Genomic DNA, 27380 nt, shown 5'->3' with positions numbered 1-27380 from the left:
TACTTTGGCCACCTGATGCGAAGAACTGACTCATTGGAAAAGACCCTGACGTTGGGAAAGATTGAAGGCGAGGGGAGAAACGGACGACAGAGGATGAGATGATTGGATGACATCACGGACTCAATGGACATGAGTTTGAGTAGGCTCCGGGAGTTGGTGATGGACAGGGAGGCCTGGCGTGCTGCAGTCCATGGGGTCGCCAAGAGTCGGACACCACTGAGCGATTGAACTGACTGACTGACTGAATGACTCCTGAGGCGGGGCGGCGGCTCTCGGACTCTCAGCCCCCTACCAGGTGGGAAATAAGGGGCTTGGGGAGAGAGACAGAGAGGAAGAGACAGGGCGTCTACGGCTCTGCTCGAGGCCTCGGGGGCGCCCTTTGTCTAGACAGCCTTGGGGAGCTGGGCAGAGGCAGGGCGGGGCGAGAGGAGGGGCGGGGCGGGGGCGGGGCGGACCCATGGGCGGGGCCTGGCCGGCCTTCGCCCCGCCCCGTCGGACGTCGGCGCGGAGCTCGCGCGGGGAGGGGAGGAGCGCGGAGTCCGCGCGCCGCCTGGCCCCGGCGGAAAGTTTTCCCTGACGGAGTTTTTGGCTGCGGCGGAGGCGGCAGCGCGGCGGCCCGGAGAGGCCATGGACGCGCTCAAGTCTGCCGGGCGGGCGCTGATCCGGAGCCCCAGCCTCGCCAAGCAGAGCTGGGGGTGCGGCGGCGGCAGGCACCGGAGTGAGTGTGTGCGCGTCCGCCGGGGGCCCGGGCTGGGGGTCGCGGCGCACGGACCTCGCCTCCTGAGGGGCCCCGGAGTGGGGAGAGAGGCAGGGCCTGACCCCGCTGCCTGTGGCCCGGGAGCGACTTTCCCCGGCCCTGCGTGGTTGAGGGTCTCCAAAGGTCACGTCCCCACTCCCGCCCCCATTCTTTTCGGCTGTGGAGGAGGGGCAGGAGCTGGGGGAAGAAACGGGAGCTCGGTGTCCCCAGGTGCGGGCTGCAGGTCGGAGGAGGCGCCTTGCGCGACCCTGGCACCTCCCCTCTTTGGACAGCCAGGGGAGGCGGGAGCTCGGCGTCTGTACCCGGGAGGTGTTGGGGGGAAGGGACGTGGGGCCGGGGGCGATTTGGGAATACACCCCCACCCCGCGCCCCTGCATTCTGGCGCCCACCTTGTCCGCTTCCCCCAAGCCAACCCACGAAGTCATCTTTTAACTCCCTCGGGCGCCCGGAAACCGACGCAGGTGCGAGCCCGGGCTTCGCCGGTACCTGCTGGAAGTTGGGGGCGGGGCTCAACCTGGGATCTCAGGAGGTGCTTTCCACCCGCGCCGTCTAGATCCCTCCTCTGGCGGGGTTCAGGTGGCCCGGCCAGCGTCCTGGCTGTGTTGGAAACCTGTTTTTATTTCTCGCACCTCGCCGCTTGAGCTCCCGAAGTCCCTGGGCCCCCGGGCGAAAGGCAGACTCTGCCGCCGCCTCCCCCAGGGGCGTCCGGGAGTCTGCGAGGAACCTCACCGGGCTCCCCCCTTCTCTCCCTGTCTCCAGTTACTCTCAGGGAACCAACCAGTCACCTGGCACCTTCCCCCGCGAGGCCTGAGAAACCCAGCCCAGGTCCCTCCTTTTTCAGGAGGAGTGGCTTGCCTGGGGTCACGCAGCGCATTACTGGGAGATACAGAGCCAAAGCCAGGACTGCTGCACCCTCCCGCCTCCCCTGCCGACAAGCCTGGGACCCTGGCCTCTCCCGCACCAGGAAGCCCGCTCTCAGTACACTCCACCCGCTTCGGTCTTGGCCTTCCAGGGCTCCACCAGGGGAGCCCGAGTTCCCTAGGCTCAGGAGAGGCCCCGGAGTGCCAGCGTGTCTGGGCCTAGGGAGTCTGCCCTGCCCCACCTCTTGCCCCATTCTGCGGTTCCAGCGGTGCCTGCCTCCTAAACCAAGAAAGACTAGCATTGGGAACATGGGCTGGTGCCTGCTGGCGGGGCTGGGGTCAGGCCATTAGGACTGGAGGAGGCCAGGGATGCACCCATCTCCCACATTTATGGATTCCCAAAATAGCTCCTTTAAATATTTGTGGGATTTGATCAGAACTTCTGAGAATGATGGCCTGTTCCAATGGGGAAACCCTGTCGTTTTCTCTAGGGATAAGGGAGGAGCGAGGACAGGGAAGGAAACTTAGGAACACCCCCTCCCTCTTCCCCCACTCAGTATGGGGAAAGGGGAGAAGTAGCCACCTTAAGTGGCAGAAGAGTTTCTCCTGCCTGCTCTGATCTTGGACAAGTCACTTGTGCTTTCTGATCCTCAGTTTTCTCATCTGCAAAATCAGGATAAAAACTCTAACCTGGCAAGGGATGTGGTTTGTTAGTTTGTTTTTATTTTTTAATTACTTTTATTTATTTGGCTGCCTTGGGTCTGCTGCCAGGGGACCGACTTTGTGGCATCTTTCTCTGCAGTGCAGCGGCCTTCTTTTTAGTTGTGGCTTGAGGGCTCCAGAGCGTGCCAGCTCAGTAGTTGTGGCGCGCGGACTTAGTCTTACCCCCTTTCCCCTCCCCACCCTACCCCCCACATGCGGGAGTCTTTACCATCTGAGCCACGAGGGAAGCCCTTTTTTTAAGCTTACTTTTAAAAATGTATTTGTTTTTGGCTGCGCTGGGTCTTCATTGCTGCGAGTGGGCTTTCTTCAGTTGCGGCAAGTAGGGGCTGCTCTTCCTTGTGGAGGCCAGGCTTCTCGTTGCAGCGGCTGCTCTTGTTGCGGAGCACAGCCTTCACTAGTCGCAGCTCTTGGGCTCTGGAGCATGTGGGCTCAGTCGTGGTGCATGGGCGTAGTTGCTCTGCGGCATGTGGAATCTCCTTAGACTGGGGATCGAACCTGTGTCTCCTGCCTTGGCAGGCGGATTCCTATCCACTGCACCACCAGGGAGAGGGCAATGGCAACCCACTCCAGTACTCTTGCCTGGCAAATCCCATGGCCAGAGGAGCCTGGTGGGCTGCAGTCCATTGGGTCGCTAAGAGTCGGACACGACTGAGCGACTTCACTTTCACTTTTCACTTTCATGCATTGGAGAAGGCAATGGCAACCCACTCCAGTGTTCTTGCCTGGAGAATCCCAGGGACGGGGGAGCCTGGTGGGCTGCCGTCTCTGGGGTCGCACAGAGTTGGACACGACTGAAGCGACTTAGCAGCAGCAGGGAAGTCCACAAGGTATAATAGATTCTTAACCACGGAACCACCAGGGAAGTCTCTCTGGCAGAGGTGTTGAGAAGGTTGTTGACAATAACACTTCCTTCTGGCACCTAACTGGTGGTTTCCTTTTCCCCCACTCCCCTTTCCCCTGCTTGTCATGTGGGCCTTCACCATGACTCTTAATGTGGTGGAACAAGTTTGGAGGGGCTCAGAGCCTGTCTACAACTGCGTAGGAAAGGAGAGGAGATCCCCGTTCCTCTTAGGCAGACCCCAGTAAGCCAAGAGTGCCATCCTGGAGCCTTCTGACCCAGATGAGCCGGGGTGAATCCCCACCTGTCCCTGCTTAAGTCAGTTTTTGATGTGTAAATTGTCAGTAGCAGTAGCACGAAGTCCAGTCTTGTCGTCTGACGCGGGTGGGCTGAAAGCGTGTGTGGCCTGGCGGGAAGAGCCCAGCGAATGGGCTGGGCTTTTGTCACCTACCTTTTAGGTAGGGTTTTGCTCCCATTATCGTGTTTGCTCCTGTGAGGTGTCAGAGCAGGGATTCTTATCAGATTCATTTTTCAGATAAAGGAAGCTGAGGCTCGGGGAAGTAGAGTCAGTGGCTCCAACATGGAGCTTCCAAGAGCTGGCTCCAAATCCGTAGCCCAGGGGTCTTATCAGTGTGGCCTCATGGACTCTGGCCCCGGGAGTGACTGAGGCAGGGCTGGCTGCCCCTGAGGACAGCGGTGGCCACAAGCAGAGGGGGAGGCAGTAGGGTGTGTCTCGGGTAGGAGTGCTGAGGCAGCCTGACGTGGGGTGGTGTCCCAGCCAGGCCTTGGATCCAGCCCTCAAGGTCTGAGCCCTATGCTTGCGTTTGGGGACCAAACTGAAGCCAGTGGAGTTAAGGTTAGACCTGATACCCGCTGTCCGGCTGTGACTTGCTCCTCACCCCTCAAGGTCCTCAGCTGGGATTAGTGTGATCATTGTTTTATCTGCATAGAAACTGAAGCCCGGAGTGGGGCTTGCCTGAGGTCACATAGCAAAGCCAGCAGCAGACAAGCTTCTTTGTCCTGACCCTCACCGCCCCCTGTCTCCCAGTTACTGCCGACTTCCAAGGGGGACTCTCTCCTTCTCCCACACATGGCTTCCCCCCCTCCCCATGCCATCTCTTTGGGAACCATAAATATTCTATTTCAGTCCCTGGCCATGGGTTTTCCTTTCTTCCAGTTGCCTGGAAGGCTGACTCACCCCATCCCCTCGATACCCTTATTTCCACAAGGAGTCCCTCTGACCCTCAGGTTCCTCCAGGGGTTGTCAGAGAACTCAGAGAGAGAGAGAGAGAGACCAAGTAAAGAAATCTGAGGTGCAGGTTTCAGCAAAGCTGGTTCATGGTAGTGTAGGGGGTGGGACGGAGGATCTAGTCCTACTTATTTATAATGTTAACTTTGAAAGATAGAAATAAACCCCAAACCACAGTATACTGAGCACCAACTGTGTGTCGGGCACTGATAGAGGTATCAGCGAGGCTGGTGAGTGAGTTCATCTCTGCCCTCTGGGGTAGGAAGGGTGACTGGCGCACCAGTGGGTGGTGTGCTTGTGGGTAGTGGTGACTCCGAGAGGAAAGATAAAGCAGGTGAGGAAATGATAGGCGGTGTCTTTGGGTTCTTCTAGAAGCAGATGCCGAGACGGGTCTGAGTACGAGTCACTTATTTGGGAAGAGATCCCAGGAAGTATTCTTAGGAGAAGTGAGAAGAGAAAGTCCAAAGACTGGACACCATGAAGCCACTTTTCATTGTAGGCAACTGAGAGGCTCCCCCAGGGGGAGCTCCAGAGCAGTTACATTTCACCTGAGGGGCAGTTCCTCTCGATGGCTGCAGGGCTGCTGGAGACGGGAGCTCTTACTGCCCCAGGCTGAGTGGGCATCCAGGCCTCCAGCAGCCAGAGAGAGTGGTGTGTCAGGTGGCCTGGGTGGAAATGGTACCCACCTTGGGCTTCCCAGGTGGCACTAGTGGTAAAGAACCAGCCTTCCACTGTAGGAGATGAGGGTTCAACCCCTGGGTTGGGAAGATCCGCTGGAGAAGGAAAGGGCAACCCACTCCAGTATTCTTGTCTGGAGAATCCTTTGGACAGAGGAGCCCAGCGGGCTACAGTCCATAGGGTCACGATGAGTAGGTCATGACTGAGGGACTTAGCATGGCACGAAGAGCTAAAGGCGGGGCAATGAGAGTGTCAGTGCAGGGGGTCAGGGAAGGCTTCTCAGAAGGTGACACGGAACACAGGTATGAATACAAGGAGGGAGGAATCTGGGAACAGCATGTGCAAGGGACATTTAACTGGTGGCTGGGATTTCTTCTCACGGCCTGGTGGCTGAGGGAGAGGTATGTGGCATGATGGAGTCCAGTCACCCACGGCCCACTGAAAGTGAGCCACATGTTCCTTTCAGGCGGCATGCGGGACAGGTTACCTGTTCTTCCTGGGTGATCCTGAGCCTGGCCCAGCTCATGGCAAGGGGCTCGGCAGACTGCAGGAGAGAGTCACAAGCACAGCTGTGAAAGTCAAGGCTCAGCATTGTGGATTCTGAGTCATGCCCAGACACTGCTGAGCATCTTCATCTGCCAATGGGAGTCCTGATATATCCTTGACTCTTCTCTAAAGTACCACACATGGCTGTGTACACCTTTGCATTTGACCCCTGGAGTGCGGGAGACCCGGGTTCGATCCCTGGGTCGGGAAGATCCCCTGGAGAAGGAAATGGCAACCCACTCCAGTACTCTTTCCTGGAGAATCCCATGGAGGGAGGAGCCAGGTAGGCTACAGTCTATGGGGTTGCAAAGAGTCAGACACGACTGAGTGACTTCACTTCACTTTTTCACTTCAGTGACCCAACCAGTTCATTCTAAAGGAGATCAGTCCTGGGTGTTCATTGGAAGGACTGATGCTGAAGCTGAAACTCCAATACTTTGGCTACCTGATGCAAAGAGCTGATTCATTTGAAAAGACCCTGATGCTGGGAGGGATTGAGGGCAAGAGGAGAAGGGGACGGCAGAGGATGAGATGGCTGGATGGCATCACCGACTCAATGGACATGGGTTTGGGTGAACTCTGGGAGTTGGTGATGGACAGGGAGGCCTGGCATGCTGTGGTTCATGGGGTCACAAAGAGTCAGACACGACTGAGTGACTGAACTGAACTGAACTGAATGACACAGCACTCACACTTGTGATCTGCCAGGCATGGTTCTAAGCCCAGCTCGTGTGTGTACTGATTGCATCCTCACCACATTCCCACCCACACAGTCCCGTGGGACTGATACTATTGTTGATACCGTTTTAAAATGTGGAAGCCAAGGACCAGGGCAGTAGAGTGACCATGAACCCCACTGCTGCTGTTATTATTTTGAGGGGGTTGGCAGCTTACAGGATCTTAGTTCCCCAACAAGGGATTGAACCCAGGCCCCTGCAGTGAAAGCACCGAGTCTTAACTACTCGATCACCTTTTTAAAAAAATCATTACTACTTTCTTTTGATAATCTTAATAACTTCTGAAATTTGCTTAGCACGTTTCACACGCTGAACCTTTTTTCTGCTGACACTCCTGCAGGACTGAGCCCATTTGTCAGATAAGGAGACTGTGGCCTGGAGAAGCAGCCCCACTCCAGGTCACGGCAGAACTTGGGTCCTCTTCTTGAGGTACCACTCTGTGGCTCCTGAGGCCATCTCCCCAGCAGGCGGGAGGGGACTGGAGGCCAGGAGCCCGGTTGGAGGTTCCCTCCTAGCCCACGGATTTAGCCGTAGCCCTGATGTTCCAGCCATCAACCAGGCTGGAAGGGGCACGGGGGCTCCCTGCCCAGCCCTGACTCCCGGGCAGGGGTCCCTTAGTGAGGAAAGAGTACCATGTTTGCAGCTACAAGTCAGACTGGGCATATGGTCCATCCGTCCCCAGCTAATTCTAACAGCAGGTCATCTGTAAAAATCACAAGTTAAAATAGCACAGTTATTACACACTACAGGGCCAAAAATAACCAGGACCGGAACAGGGCTGTGGACTGAGGCCTGTATTTGCCTAGGGGCCTCTGGGAGCACTTCCTGATGCCTTGGGTTCCTCCTGGAAAGGAACCCGTGGCCTCCAGCGTGAGGTGGCTGGGTGGTGAGCGGGGCGGTTGTGGTGGCGAGCCTTGCCTCTGTCTTTCCTGAGTGCTCCCAGGTGCTGCTTTCTTCCGGAGGGCGTGGGGCCTGAGAGAGCTGACACCTCATCAAAGAGATGATTCATGCCCAGAAGTACAGGAGGGGAGGCAGGGTTTACTGGAGGGGAAGAAAGTTCCTTCTTGGGCCTGGGAGGCCAGGGTGATAGGGGCGGGCAGGGAGAAGCAGAATGAGGCCCGACAGTGTCATTGAGCAGGCGTGCACCTCCTCCCCGCTAGATCGTGGAGGAGGCAGACGTGCACGGAAGTCCTTGAAGAGAACACACGAGCAGGCAGCTGCTTGGTGGTGGGGATATGGCTACGGGAGGAAGAGGAGGAAATCCATACCCAGAACAGAGTAGCCCCCTGCCAGGGCAGAAGAGGCCCCAGAAGGCAGAACCATGGGTGGGGCCGTGTGCTAATAAGCACATTACACTTTATTATCTCATTATCTCATTTTATTATCTCATCAAAGGGTCAGAACAGCCCTGGGAGCTGGAGACTTTTGCTTCTCCCATTGTATAGAGGTCTTCCCTGGTGGCTCAGTTGGTAAAGAATCTGCCTGTGGTGAGGAGACCCAGGTTCGTTTCCTGGGTTAGGAAGATCCCCTGGAGAAGAGAAGGGCAACCCATTCCAGTATTCTTGCCTGGAGAATCCCATGGGCAGAGGAGCCTAGCGGGCTATAGTCCACGGGGTTGCAAGAGTCAGACACGACTTGGCAACTAAACCACCACCATTTTAGTAGAAGAGACAGCTGAGGCTCAGGGAAAGTTAATTGACGTACTCAAGCTCAGTGGATTCTAGGATTAAGGCCCTTGCTCTTAACTACTAGGATATACCCTGTCAAAGTAAGGCTTTCTGGAGGAGACTGGATGGAGGGGGTTCGGTTTATCAAAAGTGAAAGGGAAAGTGAAATCGCTCAGTCGTGTCGGACTCTTTGTGACCCCATGGACTGTAGCCTACCAGGCTCCTCCATCCATGGGATTTTCCAGGCAAAGGTACTGGAGTGGGTTGCCATTTCCTTCTCCAGAGGATCTTCCTGACCCAGGGTTTGAACCCAGGTCTACCTTGATTGCAGGCAGACGCTTTACCCTCTGAGCCACTAGGGAAGCTCCTTGGTCTAGCAAAGGGAGGGGCATTTCTGGTAGAGGGAGCTACTTGTGAGCAAAGACACAGAAGTGGGAAAGTAAGTGTTACATCATGGGGGAAGCTCTGCATGATTGGAACCTCTGTTGTGTGTACGCGCGCCTGCGTGTGTGTGTCTGTGTGTGTATGTGTGCACGCACGTATAGGAGGAGAGGAGGCTGGGCAGCCTGTAACTCCCAACAGTGCTTGTGGGCGTTACCTGTAGTGGATTGGGAGCTGGGGTCCCTCTGACTTGCTGTGTGACCTTGCACAAGTCCCATCGTTCTCTGGGCCTCCGTTTTGTCATCTGTTAAGTAAGGGGGTTGGGGTGAGGGTCTCTGAGGCTTGGTGAGTGGCCACCAGTCTACCAGGGCCCTCTTCCAGGAGCCCACAGAAGAAGGGATGGGTCAGGCCAGAGTAGGAGGATTGCAGAAAAATGCCAAGCATTTCAGAGGTCAGGGGGAACTGGGGAATATCTTGACAACAAAGAGGTCGTCCGTGACCTTGGCAGGCTCTGGCCCTTGGAATGGAGGGAGCGGAAGTGGCTTTGGAGAGGGGCCAGGAAAGGGCAGAGCCGGCGGAAATGAGAGCGGACGTGAAAATGCTTGCCGAGGGGCAGGGGTGGATGACAATGGCACCCACTCCAGTACTCTTGCCTGGAAAATCCCATGGATCGAGGAGCCTGGTGGGCTGCAGTCCGTGGGGTCGCTGAGGGTCAGACACGACTGAGCGACTTCACTTTCACTTTTCACTTATGCATTGGAGAAGGAAATGGCAACCCACTCCAGTGTTCTTGCCTGGAGAATCCCAGGGACGGGGGAGCCTGGTGGGCTGCCGTCTATGGGGTTGCCACGACTGAAGTGACTTAGCAGTAGCAGGGGTGGATGAAGAGACGAACAAGGCCATGCCTGAGGGACTGGGATTACCTGCCTGCAGCCTTGTACTGAGAAACAGTTCAAAGCTTTTAATTCAGAGGGAATAGAGCTGCAGTGGATTAGCAATGTCTGCCGAGGACACAGGCGACAGGCCTGGCCGTACCTGGTTTGCCATCCTTGCTCAGAGGGGTCTCAGGTTGAAAGTGGTGGTCTGGGCAGATTCCTACAGAGAGGAAGCCTCAGGAATTAAGCACTGTGGAGGGAAATACCTCTGGCTGTAGGAACTTCTCCCTGACATTTTGCTAAAGGAAGGGTAGTTTGCCTCGTGGTAAGATAGTATCACCTAGTGGTTAGGAACTTGGGCTTTAAGTGTGACTTAGACAACTGATTGGACCAATTCCTTGTTCTTTGAGCCTGAGTTTCCTCATCTGTGAGATGGGAATGAGAGAATGCTAGCTTGTAAGGTAGTCATGAGTGTTAGAGTGCTGTTTTGCACTGGGGGTGGTAATGTTCTTGGTTTCTTTGAGGGGAAGGCCCATTTTCTGAGTTCTCATCACCAAACCAGGACTGGAGCACCTCAGGGACTTTCTGATTCTCTTTGGAGGATCAAATGAAATAGACTCCTGGTTGATGGACAGAGGACGGGATCCCTTTGGGAGTCTTCTCAGTGGGGCCTGGCCTTCTTTCAGGGTAGAGGCTTAAAGGCCAGGGTCCAGAGCTGAGGATGGCGTTGGGGGCATCTCGGGCCTGAAAGCATCCTTGGGGTTGTCTGGGTCGTTCCTTCACTCGGGCATGCCAGCTTGCATGCACTAGATTCCTGTTCACCTGGGTCTCTGCAGAGCGGGGACTAGGAGCTCCTGTGAGTTCCTGTATGACCCGTACCCCAGCGAACACCACACTTCTCCTCTTGTCCCTCTGCTTGTTCAGGGCCTCTCACGTGGGTGGGGCCAAACAGGGCCTCTTTCCAGCTCTCCTTCCTTGTCTGTTTCATTACCCAGTGAGCCAGGCTCCTCGCCTCTTTCCAACCTTCTTTCCTTCAGTCATGGTCAGAGCTTGCACAGGGTCCTTCCCCTGGGTGCTGCTGTGTGCTGTTGCTGCAGCCCAGGCATTATTAGTCTCAAAGAGGAGAGAGGCCTTCCCCAAGGCCATGCAGGTGGAAGGAAGCAGAGCTGGGATTTGAACCCCAGTCTTCTGGAGTCAGGTGACCTTCATGTCATGTCTTTTGAGCAGTCACCTCCCTGTTTCCCCACTAAGCCTTACCTCACCCCTGCTCTCCTTGGACTGCTGTCTCTTTCCTGGTCTCCCCTCCTCCCTACTTCCTGGGGGTCTGCGGCTATGCAGAGAGAGGAAAACAGGCCAGGCTGGGGCCATGGGAATCACCTAATCTTGAATTCTGACTCCAATCCTTTACTCATTGGCCTTTGTCTGCCAACTTCATCTTTCTTAGCCTCAGTTTCCTAATCTGTAAAGTGGGAGTAATATCCATCTCACCAGATTGCACTGAAGATTCAATAAGAAAGCGGCATGGTTTGCCCTCAGAAAATATTAACACTGAAATCAAGAGTTTGGGCTTGAAAATAAGAGTTTGATTCTGGGCTGTTGTACTTGCTGGCTCTGTGGTCTTGGTCATGGGATTTCGCCTCCCTGGGTCTCCATGTCTTTGTCTCTAAATGGGTATGACAAAAGTGTCTGCCTCACAGGTTCTCATGAGGGTTAATGAGAAGATTTTATGTAAAGCTTCCTACCACGGTGCCTGGGATATGCTAGAAAACGTTAGCCCTTCATTAAAGATAAAAATGATAGATAGGGGGACCCCAGTGTCCCTTGCTGGGTCTTCCTAGGAGATGGGGGCTGCAGATGCTGGCCTTATCCATCAGGGTCTGAGGGCCTGTCCTCCTCTGCCCAGAGCTGCCTGAAAACTGGACAGACACGCGGGAGACACTGCTCGAGGGTATGCTCTTCAGTCTCAAGTACCTGGGCATGACGCTGGTGGAGCAGCCCAAGGGTGAGGAGCTGTCAGCTGCCGCCGTCAAGAGGATCGTAGCCACGGTGAGCCCAGTCAGGGTGGGTTGTGGGAGCTCCAGGCGGGGGGCTAGCTCCTGCGGGGGCGGGTAGCACCCACTGCCTGCCTTATGACCTCAGAGACAGGGTAGCCCTCTAGGACTGATCGCCTCCCCAGCTCTCGAGTGAGCACGTGCCCTCGGAGTCCGCCTCTCCTGGTGGTCTAGGCCCCCCTCAGCTCAGACCCCAGCAGGTATAGCGGGTGGAGTGTGGAGTCCCCACCCTGCTGGACTCTAATAGCCCATTCAGTCCTTAGAGTCTGACACACCTGGCTGTGTGTCCTCGGGCCAGTGCCTTAACCTCTCTGAGTCTGTTTCCTCCCGAGGCGAAACCCTGCCACCTGTGAGGATGACTCGAGGTGCTGTGCTTGGCAGACGGCAGGTACTTTGTGAGCGACCCGTGTCTCTGTTTTTATCAGAAGAGGGTGTTGACCGAATTATCTTCCCCATCGCGTCTCTGCCAGTCACCCGAACTGAGGCCTTCCGAGGGTCTCGCATCAGGGGCTCAGAATGGTGGGGAGCCACCCACGAGGGTGGGTCCCAAGTACGGGCAGGTAAGGCTCCTCTGACCCATGTCTGCCCCAAGGCCAAGGCCAGCGGGAAGAAGCTGCAGAAGGTGACTCTCAAGGTGTCGCCCCGGGGGATCATCCTGACGGACAACATCACCAACCAGCTCATTGAGAACGTGTCCATTTACAGGTACGCTGAGCGTCGCCCGGCTTCCCTCTGCCCCTCAGGGTGGTGGGTGGAGTGCTTTGTCTGAGCCCGGCTCTACCACTGCCTGTCTGCGCGACCCTGGGGCCTCAGTTTCCTCATCTGCATCTGTCGGGGTGGAAACAGATCCCGCCCCAGGGGCTGCTGTGAAGCGCCGAGCGCCTGGCTCACAGCGAGCGCCTGGCTGCATGGCCGCTGCTGCCGTCACTGGTTGCAGCCACCCTGGGACACCCCGCGCCTCCCCCCTTGTGCTGCTGAGTCAGGCTTGGAGCAGACAGCAGCGCCGTCACTGCCTTTTTCGCTGGGATTACAGCAGCTCAGCTCTGGACATCTGGCCAGGCGTCCAGGGAGGCCTCCGGCGCATCTGAGGCCAGAGCATAGACAATTTCGGTAGTGGGTGGGGGCTGGTCACAGGGCGACAGGCCCGGCCCTTGGAGCCTCAGGCCATCCCCACCTCTCTCTCAGCTGGTCAGTTGTAGGACTTCAGAGCTGGGAGACAGACAACTCAGGTCCATTTTCCACCTGGGTAGCTGAGGCCCAGGGAGGGAATTGCTCTCATGGTGAGGTCATGACTGAGTTGAGCCCAGGACACCGAGGGCAGAGTTGTGTCAGGCCTCGCGTCGCTACACCCTCTTGCTTCATCTCCAAGCAGTGGCTCAGCCAGCTAGAGCACAGACCAGCCTGGGGTTGGGGTTGGGGTGTGTGGAGGGATGGATGTAAGCTATGGGATCGTTGTAGAGTTTCTAGCTTGTGTCTTCCTCTTCCCTTCCTAACTCTGCCTGCCTCCTTCACCCAGCGTTTACCTGCTCTGCTGAGGTCTGTGCCAGGTGAGGGGATAAGACCCAGCCTGCCTTCAGGGAGCTTCTAGTTGAGGAGGAGATGGAAGGGAGGAACGAGACAGAAGTGTTTCCCAAGAGGCCAGAGAAGGAGAGGCCTGCCTGGGGTTACCTGGGAAAGCCTCTCCTTGCTGAGGCGTGAAGAATAGCAGGATCTATTTGATTGATACCAAAGACCCAGGGCATTAAGGAGACCGGCTCCCCAGAGTTGGAGAAGAGGCAGCTGGGAACCTGGCGCCCCCTCCCTCTGCCCACTTGGGGGTTTTAAATGGTCCTGATTGATCCCTTTGTAGATGCCTGTGATTGAAGCTGGGGCCACGTGAGTCAGGGAGTCTGCAGAGCTCCTGTCCCACCTCTGGGCCCACAGCTCCTCTCCCGACAGGGATTCCCAGGATGACTAGAGGCCTCACAGAGGGATCAAATGGGGTGAGGGGGTGTTTCAGGTGGGGGGAGCTGCCTCGTAGGCCCCCACCTTGCTCCCAGCTCCTTTTCCCCTGGCCTGAGCCCCAGGAGCTCGGTTATCAGTCTCAGTCATCCTGGGAGCGATGGGCCGGGACTCCTCTGACCTGTGATCAGAGGGAGGGCAGTTGGGGAGCCTTCAGGTGAAGGGCATCCTTCTCCCGCTTCCAGCCGGTCAGCACAAACCTCCGTGAGGCAGCATGGCAGTGGCTATGGCCCCCGGCCCACTAGCTTGGTGGTCTGTTAGCCTTAGTTTTCTCACCAGAAAAGTGGGGGTGGTACTAGAACCCATCTCAGAGGGCAGTTGTGAGAATTCAGTGAGATGCCATCTAGAAAGCTGCCTGGTGTGCAGTAAGGGTTCAGCTACCATTGTTTGGGGATGTGGGCTTCCTCCAGTCTTTCCCATCACTCCTTCCTGCCGAGCCTGGGTTCCCTCCCCTCACCTGTCCCACCACAGCTGGCCCAGGACACCAGGCCCAGAGTCCTGCCCTGGTGGAATGGGACGGCAGGCTGTCTGGACCTCAGGGGATACGCTCTAAGGGCCGTCCTGGATGTGGTCAGGCCCCTGTCCCAGAGGCTGGTGACACTTCCCCCTTGCCTTTCAGAATCTCCTACTGCACGGCAGACAAGATGCACGACAAAGTGTTTGCCTACATCGCGCAGAGCCAGCACAACGAGAACCTCGAGTGCCACGCCTTCCTCTGCACCAAGCGGAAGATGGTCAGTAGGGGGAGGCTGGGCTCGGGCAGCGGGAGCCTCAGCTTGGGGGCCCTGATGCAGGGGAGGCAGGACCCAAAGGGGGTATCAGTTAAAAGTCTGAAATCCCTGGGAACCTCAAGTGGTTGCTCAGCTGAGAGCTGAGGGCACCCATGCAGGGCTGCAGGTCACCCGGCAGGGTGGACTGCCCGCAGCTGTTCCAGTGAGTACCTGGGGCCCCTTCTGCTCTGTCATATGATTTGATGGATTTGAAGTCTAGGAGAGGTGGTCTGTCCCTGGTATGGTCTGGGGATGCAGGGCCTTACAGAAATTAGTGTTTGGAGACTGGCGATCAGAGGGGCCCAGGGTGAAAGGCAGAGGTAAGGGCCCCCAGAGGACCTCACTGGCTGTGGCCAGACCAGTGAGAGAAATGGCCCTATGTTGGTACCTACTCTGCTTGTTTCAACGGTCATCTCTAAGGTATCATCTCGTTTGCTCCTCAGAACAACTCTGCGTGATGGGTGCTGTAACTGTTGTTTTTATTTTTAATGAGGAAACAGCCTCACAGAGGTTGGCTGTCTTGCTCAAGATAACATAGCCAGCCAGGCAGAGGGAGGGTCTAAACCCACGTTTCTTCCCTCCCTGTGTGACTAAGGAGCCTGGAGCCCCTTACCCATTTCCAGGCCACCCTGATCACATCTGGCTCGGGCGGGTGGGACCTCGGTGGTCTCTGGGCTTTTGTCTTGAACTTCGTGGCAAGCCGCTGGAGTGAGTCAGCCTTTGGCATTGAAGTTTTTGTTTCTGAGGCCCCCGAGGTCTGAGCATCCACCCTGTAAGGAGGTTCCTGACATTTATTGATTTAGTATTGTCCTCGGTTGATCTCTGTGTCCGAAGCCTAGAGCCCCAGTTCCTGTATCCTAGGATGCTTAAAGCCAAGGAGACAGGATCTGTTCAGCTCCCCCCGTCATCAGGGACACATCCAGGACGTTCCGACATTGAGGTGGCCCACAGGCTTTCTGCCACCCCTCAGGGCCAGCAGTGGCGCGCCGTCCAGTCTCCCTCTCTGTTTCTGTAGCCACTTTGCTGTTCTGACTCTCGCCCTCCTGCCTCGCTCTCAAGGCCTTTTGTGATTGGGCCTGCTGGGTAATCCAGGATAATCCCCACCTCAGAGTCTTTAACTTAATCACACCTGCCAAGTTCCTCTTGGCATGTAAGGTTCACAGGTTCTAGGATTAGATTGTGGACATCTGGGCTGGGGAGGGGTGGGCAGGCGGGCTTCGCTTGTAACTCAGCTGATAAAGAATCCACCTACAATGTGGGAGACCTGGGTTTGACCCCTGGGTTGGGAAGATCCCCTGGAGAAGGGAACGGCTACCCACTCCAGTATTCTGGCCTGGAGGATCCCATGGACTGTGTAGTCCATGGGCACACAATGAGTCGGACGCGACTGAGCGACTTTCCCTTTTGTGGAGGGAGGGATGTGGTTCAGCCTGCCTCAGGTCCTGTGGAAGGAGCACTGTCGGAGAAGCCAGGCCGGGGGCCTGATCCCAGCCTGCGGCTGCGGGTGAGACCCTGCCCTCCCCTGGGCTGCGTGGCCGGTGGCGGGATGCGGGGCCGCCCCCATGGCCTCCTGGATTGCTCGCTCAGTTCCCAGCCTCCTTGTGCACCTAGTTTCTTCGCTGCAGACTCAGTGTCGCCAGCCGCTCGCCTGGGCCTCGTGATGCCCTGGGTCCCTGAGCTGCAGTGGCTTCTCCCGTGACAGCCTTGTTCCCCACAGAACAAGCTTATTGTGTCCCCATTGTTTGTCTCTTCCTCCGCACTGAGCAGAGCAGGCACTGGGCAGGGGCAGCTGGCCCTCGGCCATTGCTGCAGAGCAGGGGCTCCCAGCATGCAGGGACTTTCTCTGGGGTGGGGAGGTCGGGGGTGAAAGAGAGCGAATGCTGGCCCAGGGGCTACGGGAGCCTGGCCTGGGGCCAGAGGACTTTAGACGAGCTTGAATGAAGCCAGTCTGCCCCAGGCTGAGAGGTCAGGTTTACTGGGGAAAACAGCCGGCCACTGCTCGGTGCTGACAGCAGAGCCAGCGGCAGAGGGCCGGCTCCTGCTGGACGCCCAGCCCCCGGGCTCTTCGCTTTTCTCGGCCCATTCTCATCTGCATCAGGAGCGGCTGGGTCTCGGCTTGTCCTTCTCCAGCCTTTCCCACCTGGCCTCTCCGATTCCGGCAGGCCCCTCGGAGAGACAGCCCAGCCCAGGGCAGTGTAAATAGACCATCTGACACGCGGGCGGTGCCCTTGTGGCTCCCAAGGCCTCAGCCAAGGCCGGACTTCCATTGTGTTATGGCCTCGTGGTCTGGTCGCGTTGGAGATCCCGAGACTCTCAGGGCAGAGAGGGTGTGGCCGACGAGGAGGGGGCAGAAGGTGAAATGGGTGGCCCGGTTTCTGCATCCCTGCTGCCGGCAGGTCCCTCCACAGACGCATGCTGCTCCCTGTCCTGGGCAAAGCTCTGTGCCAGGCCCTGGGGACCCAGGGGAGGGAGGCCACAGAGAGGAGAGCCAGGAATCAGTTACTGGCACACAGGGAGCTTGGTTCTCGGGTGGTGGTCACTGTCATGCTGGAGGTCATGAAGACTTCTCGGAGAAGGAGACATTTTGAATTGGGCTGTGAGGGATGAGTAATAAGTGGGAGGAGTTTCGCAGGCCAAGAAAAAGGGGACAGGGTGGTGAGAGGGTGGGTCACTCCAGCCCAGGAGTCATCAGCACGTGCAGAGGCACGAGGTGCAAACTTGAGTGATACATTTTGGTGGGGGGACTCAGATGCCGCTGGAGCCTGGGTGGGTGGCACCTCAGGGGAACCTTGAATTTGGATGTTGACGCAGCCCTCAGTCCTTTTGGCCAGCGGCCCAGAGTCTCCACATCCCCACCCTTCCTCGCTGGGCTGCCTGAATCAGCAAGAAGCCAAGACCCACCCAGATGGAGGGGCAAAGGGGTCCCTTTCTGGGTCGCCCACCAGTTCAGCTCAGCATGGGCGGCACAACCACCAGGCCTCTCTTCCCCGGAGGCTCCTCTTGCTCATGGCCAGGATAAGATTCTCTACAGAGAGACGTTTTTATCTGCCCACCTGGGAGCCCTCAGCCTGCACCGCAGCCTCCGGGCTCGGACGTGAAGGTGCCATCGCAGCGTCAGCGGGGAGCCCAGGGTTGCAGTACAGGTAGACCCCCTAACCCTGCCTGGCTCAGGCGGGCAGCGCTCCTCTCCCTCTCAGGACAGGGGCATCCCCCAGGTAATCCTTTGGTGCAGCAGTTAATGCTTCTGGGCAGCAGGGCTGTGCAGGCACCCGGCCCCATTTGGTTTGAGTACCCAGCTGGGATCCTGGATTCCACAGTCCTGGCCCAGGTCTGCAGCCCTAAGCCCGACGGTTCCCTGTGAGAAGCTGACCGCCTGGTTATCCGGAACAAGACAGGGACATGAAAAACTGGGCAGGTAATACTAGGTCAGGTAATAAGACAGACCCACAAGCCAGAGGCATTCAGGAGGGGCGGACACCTGGCATGTGGAATCAGGGAAGGCTTTTCTGTGGGCAGACGTGAACAGTCCTTCCATCTCATGCTGGTGCCCAGATTCCTGCAGTCGCCCAGGAAAATGGGGCCTGTCCCCCCTCCCAGTCGCTGTCCAGCCTGGGCTTGCCGCCACCTGCAGGCATCTGAATCTTGAGTTATATTTGGTTTAACTTGTAGCTCAGGACTTCAGGGTGAAAGGGCAGGGATGTATGCAAATGAGCAGGCAGATTTATGCAAAAACAGCATCAGGCCTGTGTCCCCAGATTTCCTGGAGGCAAAAATAATGGCATTCCCATCTCGCTGCCACACTGGGTGACCAGCCCTTGCTTGGGTGTATAGTGATCTGACTCTGGCTGGTAATTAGCCCATATTTTTAGTTCATGGGCAATTCTCAATGGTAACTGGGTCTATTAAACTTGATTCAGACGTGACAGCTTAAATTGTAAACAGCTGTGAAGAGTTTCATACTTAATTACCATATTTAAGTTTTGCCATAAAGCACCCGTACTTCTATCAAAAATGTAAATGACGGAGACATTCAAATGAGATTTTGTACTTCGTGAAGTTTAATTGGCAGGGATCAGTCAGCTTGTTTAGGGATTTTAAATTTTAAAGAAGAGTTTTAAAGGCAGTAGCCACAGATTCATTTCTCAATTAAATTGAGTTGTCTGGCTGAGGGGAAGGGAGTGGGGCTGAGACTGGTTAGGCCTGAACTTGTTGTGTACTTGAAAGAGTCTGGCACTTTCTTCCCCATGCCGGGCCTGCAGAGGAAGCTGCATGTCGCTTCCGGCTACAGCTGTAAGTTCTAGGACTTTCAGTCCCAGAAGTCGAGCTGGTTAACCCTGAGCTGAAATCAGAGAGGAAGGAGCTGAGATGAAAGTGGGCTGAGGGTCGGTCCTGGCTGGAGTGTGAGGCCTCAGAGACCTGTCCCCAGGCAAATGCAATCCAGCCAGCATCCTAAGCACCCCTGGAGGGCTCTGGAGATCAGGGGTGTTCAGAGTTGATGCTTGCCTTTAGGGAGCACCCAATTGGGGTGACATAGGCAGGCAAGCATGGGCTTTGCTGGTGTCTCAGTGGTAAAGAATCTGCCTGCAATGCAGGAGACACAGGTTCAGTCTCTGGGTCAGGAAGATCCCCTGGAGGAGGGCATGGCAACCCACTCCAGTCTTCTTCCCTGGAGAATCCCCATGGACAGAGGAGCCTGGCAGGCTGTAGGGTCGCAAAGAGTCAGACGCGACTGAAGCGACCTGGCAGGCAGGCACGCAAACTGTTACTACTTTCGTATGATGCCACTAGAGAGAGGGGGCAAGGCTGTGGGGGCCCAGTGCCTGATGTCATGTGGCGTGGCCTGGCGTAGCATGGCATGACCTAAGAGGTGACGACATTTCAGTTGGGCTTAAAGGGGTGGATGGGAATCCTCCAGGGGTTGAGGGCCAACGTGTGGCCTTTCTTTATAAGTAGGTGATGGCACTGGATGGTTTTAGTCTTCTGCCGTGGGCCCTTATTGACATCTTGCTCCTGCCAGGAAATGACTTCCCTGGTGCAGATGGTAAAGCGTCTGCCTACAGTGCAGGAGACCCAGGTTCGATCCCTGGATTGGGAAGATCCTCTGGGGAAGGAAATGGCAATCCACTCCAGTACTCTTGCCTGGAAAATCCCACGGACAGAGAAGTGTAGTAGGCTACAGTCCATGGGGTCGCAAAGAGTTGGACACAACTGAGCGACTTCACTTTCACTATCCTGCCAGGAAATAAAGAGCCTTTCTGGCATTCAGTTGCAAGCCCCTTTGACCCGCCATAGTCCTGACCAGAGTCTAACCTGTGGCTCATTCAGGCAGTGGCGGGAGCCCTTTCCCAACTCTGGCTTTTCTGTTCTATAATTCTAAGGGGTAAGTAACTCTGTGAAGTCCTCAGGTCATTAGGGAGGATTTCTTGGAGTAAGTAAGCCTCACGGTTAATTAATTGCATTTAGGGAAACTCAAGGGGGAAGGAAAAAACATGGCGGTGAATAACCATTGCCAAGGTGAGGGGTTGAAGTACCGGTGGGAACCTTGGCTGGGCTCCAGGTAGTGATGATGGGGCCTCAGCTGCCTGGGGAAGGTGTGGCCCCTTTCCTTACAGGCTGCTTTGGTGATGGGGAGGGGCTGGGGTTCCACCTCCACCCATCAGACATTCCAGAGCCAGGGTGGGCCTGGCCTGGAGTCCCAGGGCCTCCAGTGGAGACTTGCTGTTACCTGCCTAACACTGTACCCCTCCCCCGACTCCACTTCCTGTTTTTTAGGCCCAGGCTGTCACCCTCACAGTAGCCCAAGCCTTCAAAGTTGCCTTTGAGTTGTGGCAGGTATCCAAGGAAGGTGAGTCTTGTTTGTGGATGTAGCAAGTGGGTGGTGGGGGTGGGGGTGTTGAAGAAGACCAGTTGAGCAGTAGGGGCAGGGCATATGGTAAAAGGCTCTGGAGTCAACTTCATCTTCATCACGTACGTGGTTTGTGGCTTTGGCCAAGTCCCTGCACCTCCGAGCCTCAGTTTCTCCATCTGAAGAATTGGGAACAGCTGTCTCCCTCCCCCAGGGTTCTTGAGTAAATGAAATATGCCGAGTTTCTTTCCTCCCTTCTGGAGACATGACACCTGGCTCCCCTGAGATGGGCCACAGCCTGCCCCTGCCCAGAGGTGGCTAGGGCTGGAGTGCCGGGCTCAGGGACTCCCAACACGCTGTGCTTGGTCCCACAGAGAAGGAGAAGAGGGAGAAAGCCAACCAAGAGGGAGCAGACGTCCTGGGCGGGAGCCCCCAAGACAGCGCCCCTTCGTTGAAGAGCCGTGAGTCTTGAACTGGGGAAGGGGCCTGCCCTTCATCCAGAGCACCCCCCTACCCTGGCCACCTCCCTCCTGGGCCGGGGTCAACTCCTAGGTTCTAATTTTTATTTTTTTGTTAAACTAATAATAATTATAGATAAATTAGCAAATGTAGGTAAAGGGAAAAAGTGACTTGCTGAGGTGCATGTCCAGACGTCTGCAGATACAGAGATCTGGGTATGCGTCTCTCCCTCCACACTTTACAGAACCTCAATGCCTGTTGTGAACATGGGTTCCAGCCTGAATCACGAGTGGGACAGAGCATCCCACCCCGTGGGCTGCTGTGCAGCTGCCTCAGGAGGTTCCAGGGTGGGTCTCGGTGGTCTGGATGATGGGCCTGGAAAGGCCATGCCCTAGGAGGGAGTCAGGACCAGACCAGCCCAGGAGACACCAGGGTGGGGCCCAGAGGCTGGGCTGAGGACAGGAGCCTCCCCTCCCCCTGATGCACCTGACCTCTCATAGTGGTCGTCACTGGAAACCTGCTGGACTTTGAAGAGACGGCCAAGGCCCCGCTGTCCACGGTCAGCGCCAACACCACCAAAGCGGACGAGCCACCGCGGCCTCAAGCCTTAAACAGCAGCAGTGTTGTCTGGGTGAGTGGCCATGGGGCCTGGGGATCCCCCACAGATCCAGTGAGCCTCGGCCTGGTCCTCGGTTCTACGGCAGCTCCTGGGCAGGCCCTGACACCCACTTCTTGCAGGCCTCTAGAAGGTCCTGACCCTAGCAGCACCCAGGCACCGGGTAGGAGATGAACAATGTCCCTCTGAACCTAGGGCTGTGTCGCCAACAGGCTTGGCTCCCAGCAGCACTGTCTCCTCACAATGCCTGGCCTCTTGGCCCGAGCATCCAGCTCTGCCCACTGCAGGACCAGCCAAAGGCCCCCTTGTTCTCACTGTGGGCCGTCCTCTCCTGACGCCCCCTCCCCCTCGGCCATCTGAGTGAGGAGCCTGAGACTCAGGCAGGCAGCCTGGCCCTTGACTGGCTCTGTGACCCAGGGCAAGCCCCTGACCTTTCTGTCTCAGCTCTTTCACTTCCTCAGTGATGATCATGACCTCTGCCTGAAGAATTTTCCCGAGGAACCTGATTTTTTTTTTTTAATAAAAAAATTTTTAATTCATTTATTGATAATTTCAGACATGAAGTATTACAAAAACAGTACACAGAATTCCTGTTCCCCTTCATATAGATTCCCCAATTGTTAACATCTTACATAACCGCATTACAAAGATCAAAATCATTAACATTGACACAGCACTGTTATGTAAGCTACCAGCTTTGATTCCCTTTTCTCCACTTGTCCCTCCAGTGTCCTTTCTCTGGTCCAGGATCCACTGCAGAAGGACGTGTTACTTTACTTGTAACATCCCTTTAATTTTTAAAAATGTGGACCATCGAGGGACTTGAATAACTGCCAAATCCCACTGCCTGTTGGGGGCCACCCAGAGTCCCCCGAGCGGGCACCGTGAACTGGTCCGGGAGCCAGCCTTGCCACCTGCCTGTCCCTCAGGAGGCTGCGGAGGGAGTCTTGCCCAGTTTTGTTTTTTTTTTTTTTTTTTTCCCACCTAGGCTGTGGGATTCCTGCCACCAGCTATCCCTCATGAGCTTAGAATCCTGGCTCAGCTTTCGAAAGTGGGTAAAAGCAAGAAAACCTCCCCCCCCTCTCCCTCTCGGATCCGGAAAGCCGCAGAGGTCATTCAGTCCAGTCTCCTCATTTTATAGAAGGAAAAGCTGAGTCTCAAAGAGCAGCGGTGACTTGCCTCACTAAGGTGTCGCCGAGTTGTGGCAGAGCTGGGAACTGAACCCCCGGGCCTCTGGGCACCCAGGGGCCCTCTTTCCCATCCCAGATTTGGGTCCCTGTGCTGAGCTGCTGATGGCAATAGCCAGGGGGAGGCCTCCCTGTGTCCGTTCCCCCAGGGACCCGCCAGACTCCGCCCGTCCTCCTGCGTGTTCGGTCCCCGTAGCCTCCCAGGGCTGTGGGCACGTGCTCCCGCTCTGAGGGCTCTCATCTCCTGCTTTGTTTTCCCCAAGGAGCTGGATGACGGCCTGGATGAAGCATTTTCAAGGTAACATTAGCTGGGCTCTTGATGCTGGGGAAGGAGGCCTGGCGCTTGTGGGGGTGGGGTGGGGAGCTGGCTTCCAGGGCTCTTTGCTGTGTCTGAGAACATGAATTCTGACCTTCTCCAGAGGGAAAATCTCAACTTGAATACGTCCAGGGGCGGGGAGCTTACTGCTCAGCCAGGCCTGCTAAAGTGTCCTTGCTGGTGAAATCCGAAGCTATTTTTGCTCATGGCTGCTTGAGCCCAGTCTGAGCTGAATTGAGCGCAGTGCAGCTCAGGTTGGCTTGCTTTTCCTGTGCCTGGTGTGGCCTTCAAAAATGGGCTTTTGGTGCAGGTTTTCTCTGCTCCCAAGGTTTTGCCTCTATAGAAAGGGGCAGGCAGGGAGAAGGCAATGTTAAATTAAATCCACTGCAGACCATGGGGTCGCTAAGAGTCGGACACGACTGAGCGACTTCACTTTCACTTTTCACTTTCATGCATTGGAGAAGGAAATGACAACCCACTCCAGTGTTCTTGCCTGGAGAATCCCAGGGACGGGGGAGCCTGGTGGGCTGCCGTCTATGGGGTCGCACAGAGTCGGACACGACTGAAGTGACTTAGCAGCAGCAGCAGCAGCAGCGTTGACTTGAGGTGGGAATGAAGCCCATCAGGAGATAGGTGGTGTAGCCGGAGGCTGGTGCATTTCCCCTTTTTACCAGGATTCATCTCGGTCCATGGCTACCTTCAGCTCGGGGACACACCACCATGAAGGTGGGCTGAGGAGAGGCCTGGGCAGCTCAGGGTCCCAAGTCAGGCCTTCCTTTCTCCCTTGGGACCCCAGCAGCCCTCTACAGCCGTCTCCCCGTTCCCCATCACCTTCCTGCCAGAGCCAGTGGGAAGCTCGGCCCAGCACTGGTGGGGGTGGGGAGCGGCAGGTGTGGCCCCTTCATTATTCTTGTGGCCATCTCTCCTGCTTCCCTGGCTGACTGCAACCCTCCTGTTTGAAGGAAATCTTTCATTTGCTTTTTCCAGATTACTGAAGTGTCATATGCCCTTAATTAACAACTTTGAAAATCAGCAAAGCATTAAACAGGAAATAACACCATCCCATAATCCCACAGCCCAGACTTTGGGGCTTAACTCATGCTGATCCTATACATGTGCATTTTTTTTTTTTGCCTTGATCAGCTCATGATATTTGTGTTTGGGGATCCTGATTTTTCACTCTACGCTGGTATATATCGGGAGCATTCCTCCAGGCTATTAAAAACTCCTTGTAAACACCTCATTCATCGATTGCCTCACATTCTTTTAAGGATGTGGGCTGTAATTAACTCTCCGGATTTTTTTGACATTTAATTGTGCCCCTTTTTGAATATACTTTGTGAACGGCGCTGTGTTACACGTAGTTAGAGCCAGTGGTCTTCCATGGTTGCCACAGGCCCCCTCTCACGCACTCCCCTCTCTGCCCTGGCACAGCTGCGCTTTCTTCTCTTTCCTGGGCACTTGCTGATAGAGCCGTGGGTGCCCTGGCCTCTCTGTGGTGGGAATGCCACTGCCTGCCCCACAGTTTCCTGAGCAACTTGACCCTCAGGGGTAGACTCTGGTGAGAGGTTCCACCTCTCCCGGCATCTGGGGCTTGCTTTCTTTTCTCTAAAAAAATAATTTTATTTATCATTTTTGGCGCAGTGGGTCTTCGTTGCTGCAGGAGCTCTTTCTCTAGTCGTGGTGTGCAGGCTTCTCACTGTAGTGACTTCTTTCGTTGCCGGGCATGGGCTCAGTAGTTGAGGCACGTGGGCTCAGTTGCCCACATGTGGGATCTTAGTTCCCTGACTAAGGGTCAGACCTGTGTACCCAGGTGAATTCTAACCCCTGGACCACCAGGGAAATCCTGGGTCTTTCTTCTTTGTCCCCGAGTCCTGCCGTTTGCCCACCCATGCTTTCTCGCTTCTGACCCTGGTGTTGGACTGTCTCCTCGGGCCCCCACCAGTCCCTTGCCTGGGCCCCCAGCTTACACAGCTCTGCCTTGCAGGCTGGCCCAGTCTCGGACGAACCCTCAGGTCCTGGACACTGGACTGACGGCACAGGACATTCATTACGCCCAGTGCCTCTCGCCTGTCGACTGGGACAAGCCTGACAGCGGTGGCGCCGAGCCGGACGACCTCTTCAACTTCTGAGGCCTGGGGCTGGCGGGACACGTGACGAACCAAAGCTCCCCACGTTTGGGATGGGGGCCAGCTGCTGGACCGCTCCCCCCACCGGCCACCCTTCTCCAGTCGGCAGCGCTGTCAGCCTGAAGATCAAAGCTGCAGCCAGTCAAGCAGAGGGAAGGAGATATTTTTTTTTTTTAACCCCATTCTTTCTCTAAGAACTAAAAGATGCCTTGAATATTTATTCAGTGACTCCTGGTTCCAGAAGCCGGTTTGGCATCAGGCACGAGCACAGTGTGATAACCAGCTTCCCGCCCTCTCTTGTGTGAGCGCTGCTCGCTGTGGGTGTCAGGATGGTGACCAAAGCATTTCTCGTCCCTTCTCTCTGAAGGCCCAGATTTCCCTGAAGGCGCCCCTGCTCCTTACTGAAAGGAGCTGGGTCCTTCGTTTCTGCCACCCTTTGAGCATGGGAGGGCCCCGCAGCCTCGGGAGAAGACGCTTCGTCCCGCTCGCCTTCCCAGCAGGCCCCAGCAGGCTGGGGCTTGAGCTCTTGGCCCCGGGGGCGCTCAGAGAGACAGGGGCAACCCCTGACCAAAGACAGCACGTGGCAGGCACTTTAGAGCAGTTACCACAGGTGCGGGCCCCGCTCCTCGATGGTGCTGTGTTGTGTAGAGCTTTCTTTCTGCCCTTCTTCCAAGAGAAGGGGCCCAAAGTCCCCGTGGAGGGTCCCCACCAGTGCTGGGAACCAGTGTAACTGGCTGCTCACGGACTCCTAGAGTCTGCCTGCGACAGTGGGGTCATCTGTGTGGCCGCCCCCACCCTGCCCTTCCCCCTCCATGTGCTGCTGCTGGGTCTGAGCCCCACCTCCCCATACTTCCTGAGATGACACGCAAAACCTAACACCTAGATTTGTTCTGCGACTCCTTGGTCGCAAGTTTCAGATGAGGAAACTTGAGACCACATGTGTGGAAGAAGTAAGAGTCAAGAGTAGAACCCAGATCTGGTGCCAAAGCTGCCTTCTCACCCCCACCTCTCACAACTCGCACCTCCTTTTTTTTTTTTTTCCTCTAGCTTTGTTGTCCTCCCAGGAACCAAAAAGCCCTAGCTATTTTCTGACCAAAATGTGTTTCATAACAAACCATCTGGTGCCTTTACACACAGAACTGGCATGAGCCTGTGTGCCCTGCTAACTGTCTTTCTGTTGATTTCCGTGAAAATGGAAGTGTTTGAAGTCTGCTAATTCAGAGGGTGAAACAAAACCAAACTTCGTAAGCATCACGAAGTTCCTTCCTGACGCTCCAACCCCAGGTCGGTGCCAGCAGCCGCCTGTCTTCAAAGTCTACCCCCCTCCCCTCTCCCACAGGGCTCCGGCAAAGCCACCAGCACACCCTCCATCCTCAGGTGCCTCCCAGGCCTGGCTTTACCAAGCTTGAAGTCCTGGTGGTAGTCGGAGCAAGTTACACCAGCCTAGGAAACCCCATTTTTTTAGATTTTGCGTATCTAAGCATTGGAATCAGAGCACAGACAGAAATGCCTGGGTGAGACGTGGATGGGGTTGTCTATCAGAATGTGGCCCTGGCCCAGCTCCCGCACCCCCCGCCCCGCTACCCAGCCCACACCTCCTTGGTGTCAGCCCGTGTGTGTGTCATGAGGCAGCAGGGATTGGGCCTGACACAGGCCGCCCTTGGCACGAGGGTCCAGGAGCCCGGAGAAAGGCCGTGCTGTGTTTGCGTGACTCACAGTGGGGTCTTCATCTGGTCCCCGGCCAACAGCAGTCAGTGTGCTCTCTGTGTGTCTTACTTGGTGTTGCTGTAAAGGAATTCTAAAAACGAAAAAAAAAGTAATAAATGTTCTCTTTTTGAAATACAAAGAGCACTGGGCCGGAGCGGCCTCTGGCGGACCCTGCCCTGGGGTGGTTGGAGCGGTGGTGACCACAGGCCCAGACGTGGGCAACGGTGGTCTGTGGTCCCGCAGATGAAACCAGCAGGCCTCTTTTCATTGGCCGATGGGCTGTGCAAGGTCATCTCTGGATAGCGTAGTGAGCTCAGCCCTGGAGAGGTCTCTGAAGGCATAGGTCAAGGCCCCTAACCAGGGTCTGTGACCCCTTGAAATATACATGGCCACACATATATTTTTCTTGGGAAGGATGTCAGTCATTTTTCTTGCCCTCTCAAATGAGGCCATGATATTTATTCGTTTGGCAGACTTTGTGCTAAACTCAAACCAGGCCTGGGCCTTAGTGCTGGGGACTAAGCGGTCCAGACACCTTGTCCATGTGGACTCAGGACACTGTGGCTTGGGTGATTGGGGTTGGTGGAAAGTGTGTTTTGGTGACTTAGGAGACCCAAGGTCTAGCTCTGGCTTTGCTGCCTGGGGCTATGACTCTGGATCTGTGACTTCTTTCCTTGAGCCTCAGTTTCCCCATCTGGGAAAAGGGTACAACCATCACCACCCTTTTCTGCCTCTCTGGGTTTTGTGGGACTTGAGTGACAGTTACCATATTGTTGGTGATGGGCATAGATGGCTTAGAGGTCATCTCAGAGCACAAGCCAGTTTGGACCAAATATATTTAAGGAAGTCAAAGTAGAAGTGATAACGGTGGCCACCATTAACTGAGCTGTCTTTCTCAGTGCCCGTGGCTGTGCCAGGCTCTCAGCTCTACCTCATCACACTGCTTCTCTTGAGCCCAGGTGGTTCTCGCTCCCTTTCCTGCTACAGG

General features: G+C 56.0%; 1 protein-coding gene across 2 annotated transcripts; it reads left to right on the top strand.

Moving 5' to 3' along the window:
- The first annotated feature begins 510 nt into the window (after positions 1-510).
- Positions 511-26792, top strand: LDLRAP1 (low density lipoprotein receptor adaptor protein 1). 2 transcript variants are annotated; one of them, XM_027520004.1, is made up of 9 exons: positions 511-718; positions 11215-11357; positions 11955-12067; positions 13983-14097; positions 19906-19978; positions 20353-20439; positions 20938-21068; positions 22504-22538; positions 24544-26792. In XM_027520004.1, exons 1-9 carry the CDS (start codon positions 628-630, stop codon positions 24686-24688), a joined length of 933 nt encoding a protein of 310 aa, XP_027375805.1. In that variant the 5' UTR covers positions 511-627; the 3' UTR covers positions 24689-26792. The 2 variants fall into 2 exon arrangements, with proteins under 2 accessions (XP_027375805.1, XP_027375812.1); XM_027520011.1 differs by having other exon boundaries at positions 525-718; positions 22507-22538.
- The last annotated feature ends 588 nt before the right edge of the window (positions 26793-27380 follow it).

This window comes from Bos indicus x Bos taurus, chromosome 2 (assembly GCF_003369695.1).
Source record: "Bos indicus x Bos taurus breed Angus x Brahman F1 hybrid chromosome 2, Bos_hybrid_MaternalHap_v2.0, whole genome shotgun sequence".
NCBI lineage: Eukaryota > Metazoa > Chordata > Mammalia > Artiodactyla > Bovidae > Bos > Bos indicus x Bos taurus.
This window is presented reverse-complemented; position numbering and strand designations above follow the sequence as displayed.

Coding starts and splice junctions, on each gene's coding strand:
- LDLRAP1 (XM_027520004.1), top strand. CDS start 628: ATGGACGCGCTCAAGTCTGCCGGGCGGGCGCTGATCCGGAGCCCCAGC. Junction 719..11,214: donor CGGCGGCGGCAGGCACCGGA/GTGAGTGTGTGC, acceptor TCCTCTGCCCAG/AGCTGCCTGAAAACTGGACA. Junction 11,358..11,954: donor TCAAGAGGATCGTAGCCACG/GTGAGCCCAGTC, acceptor GTCTGCCCCAAG/GCCAAGGCCAGCGGGAAGAA.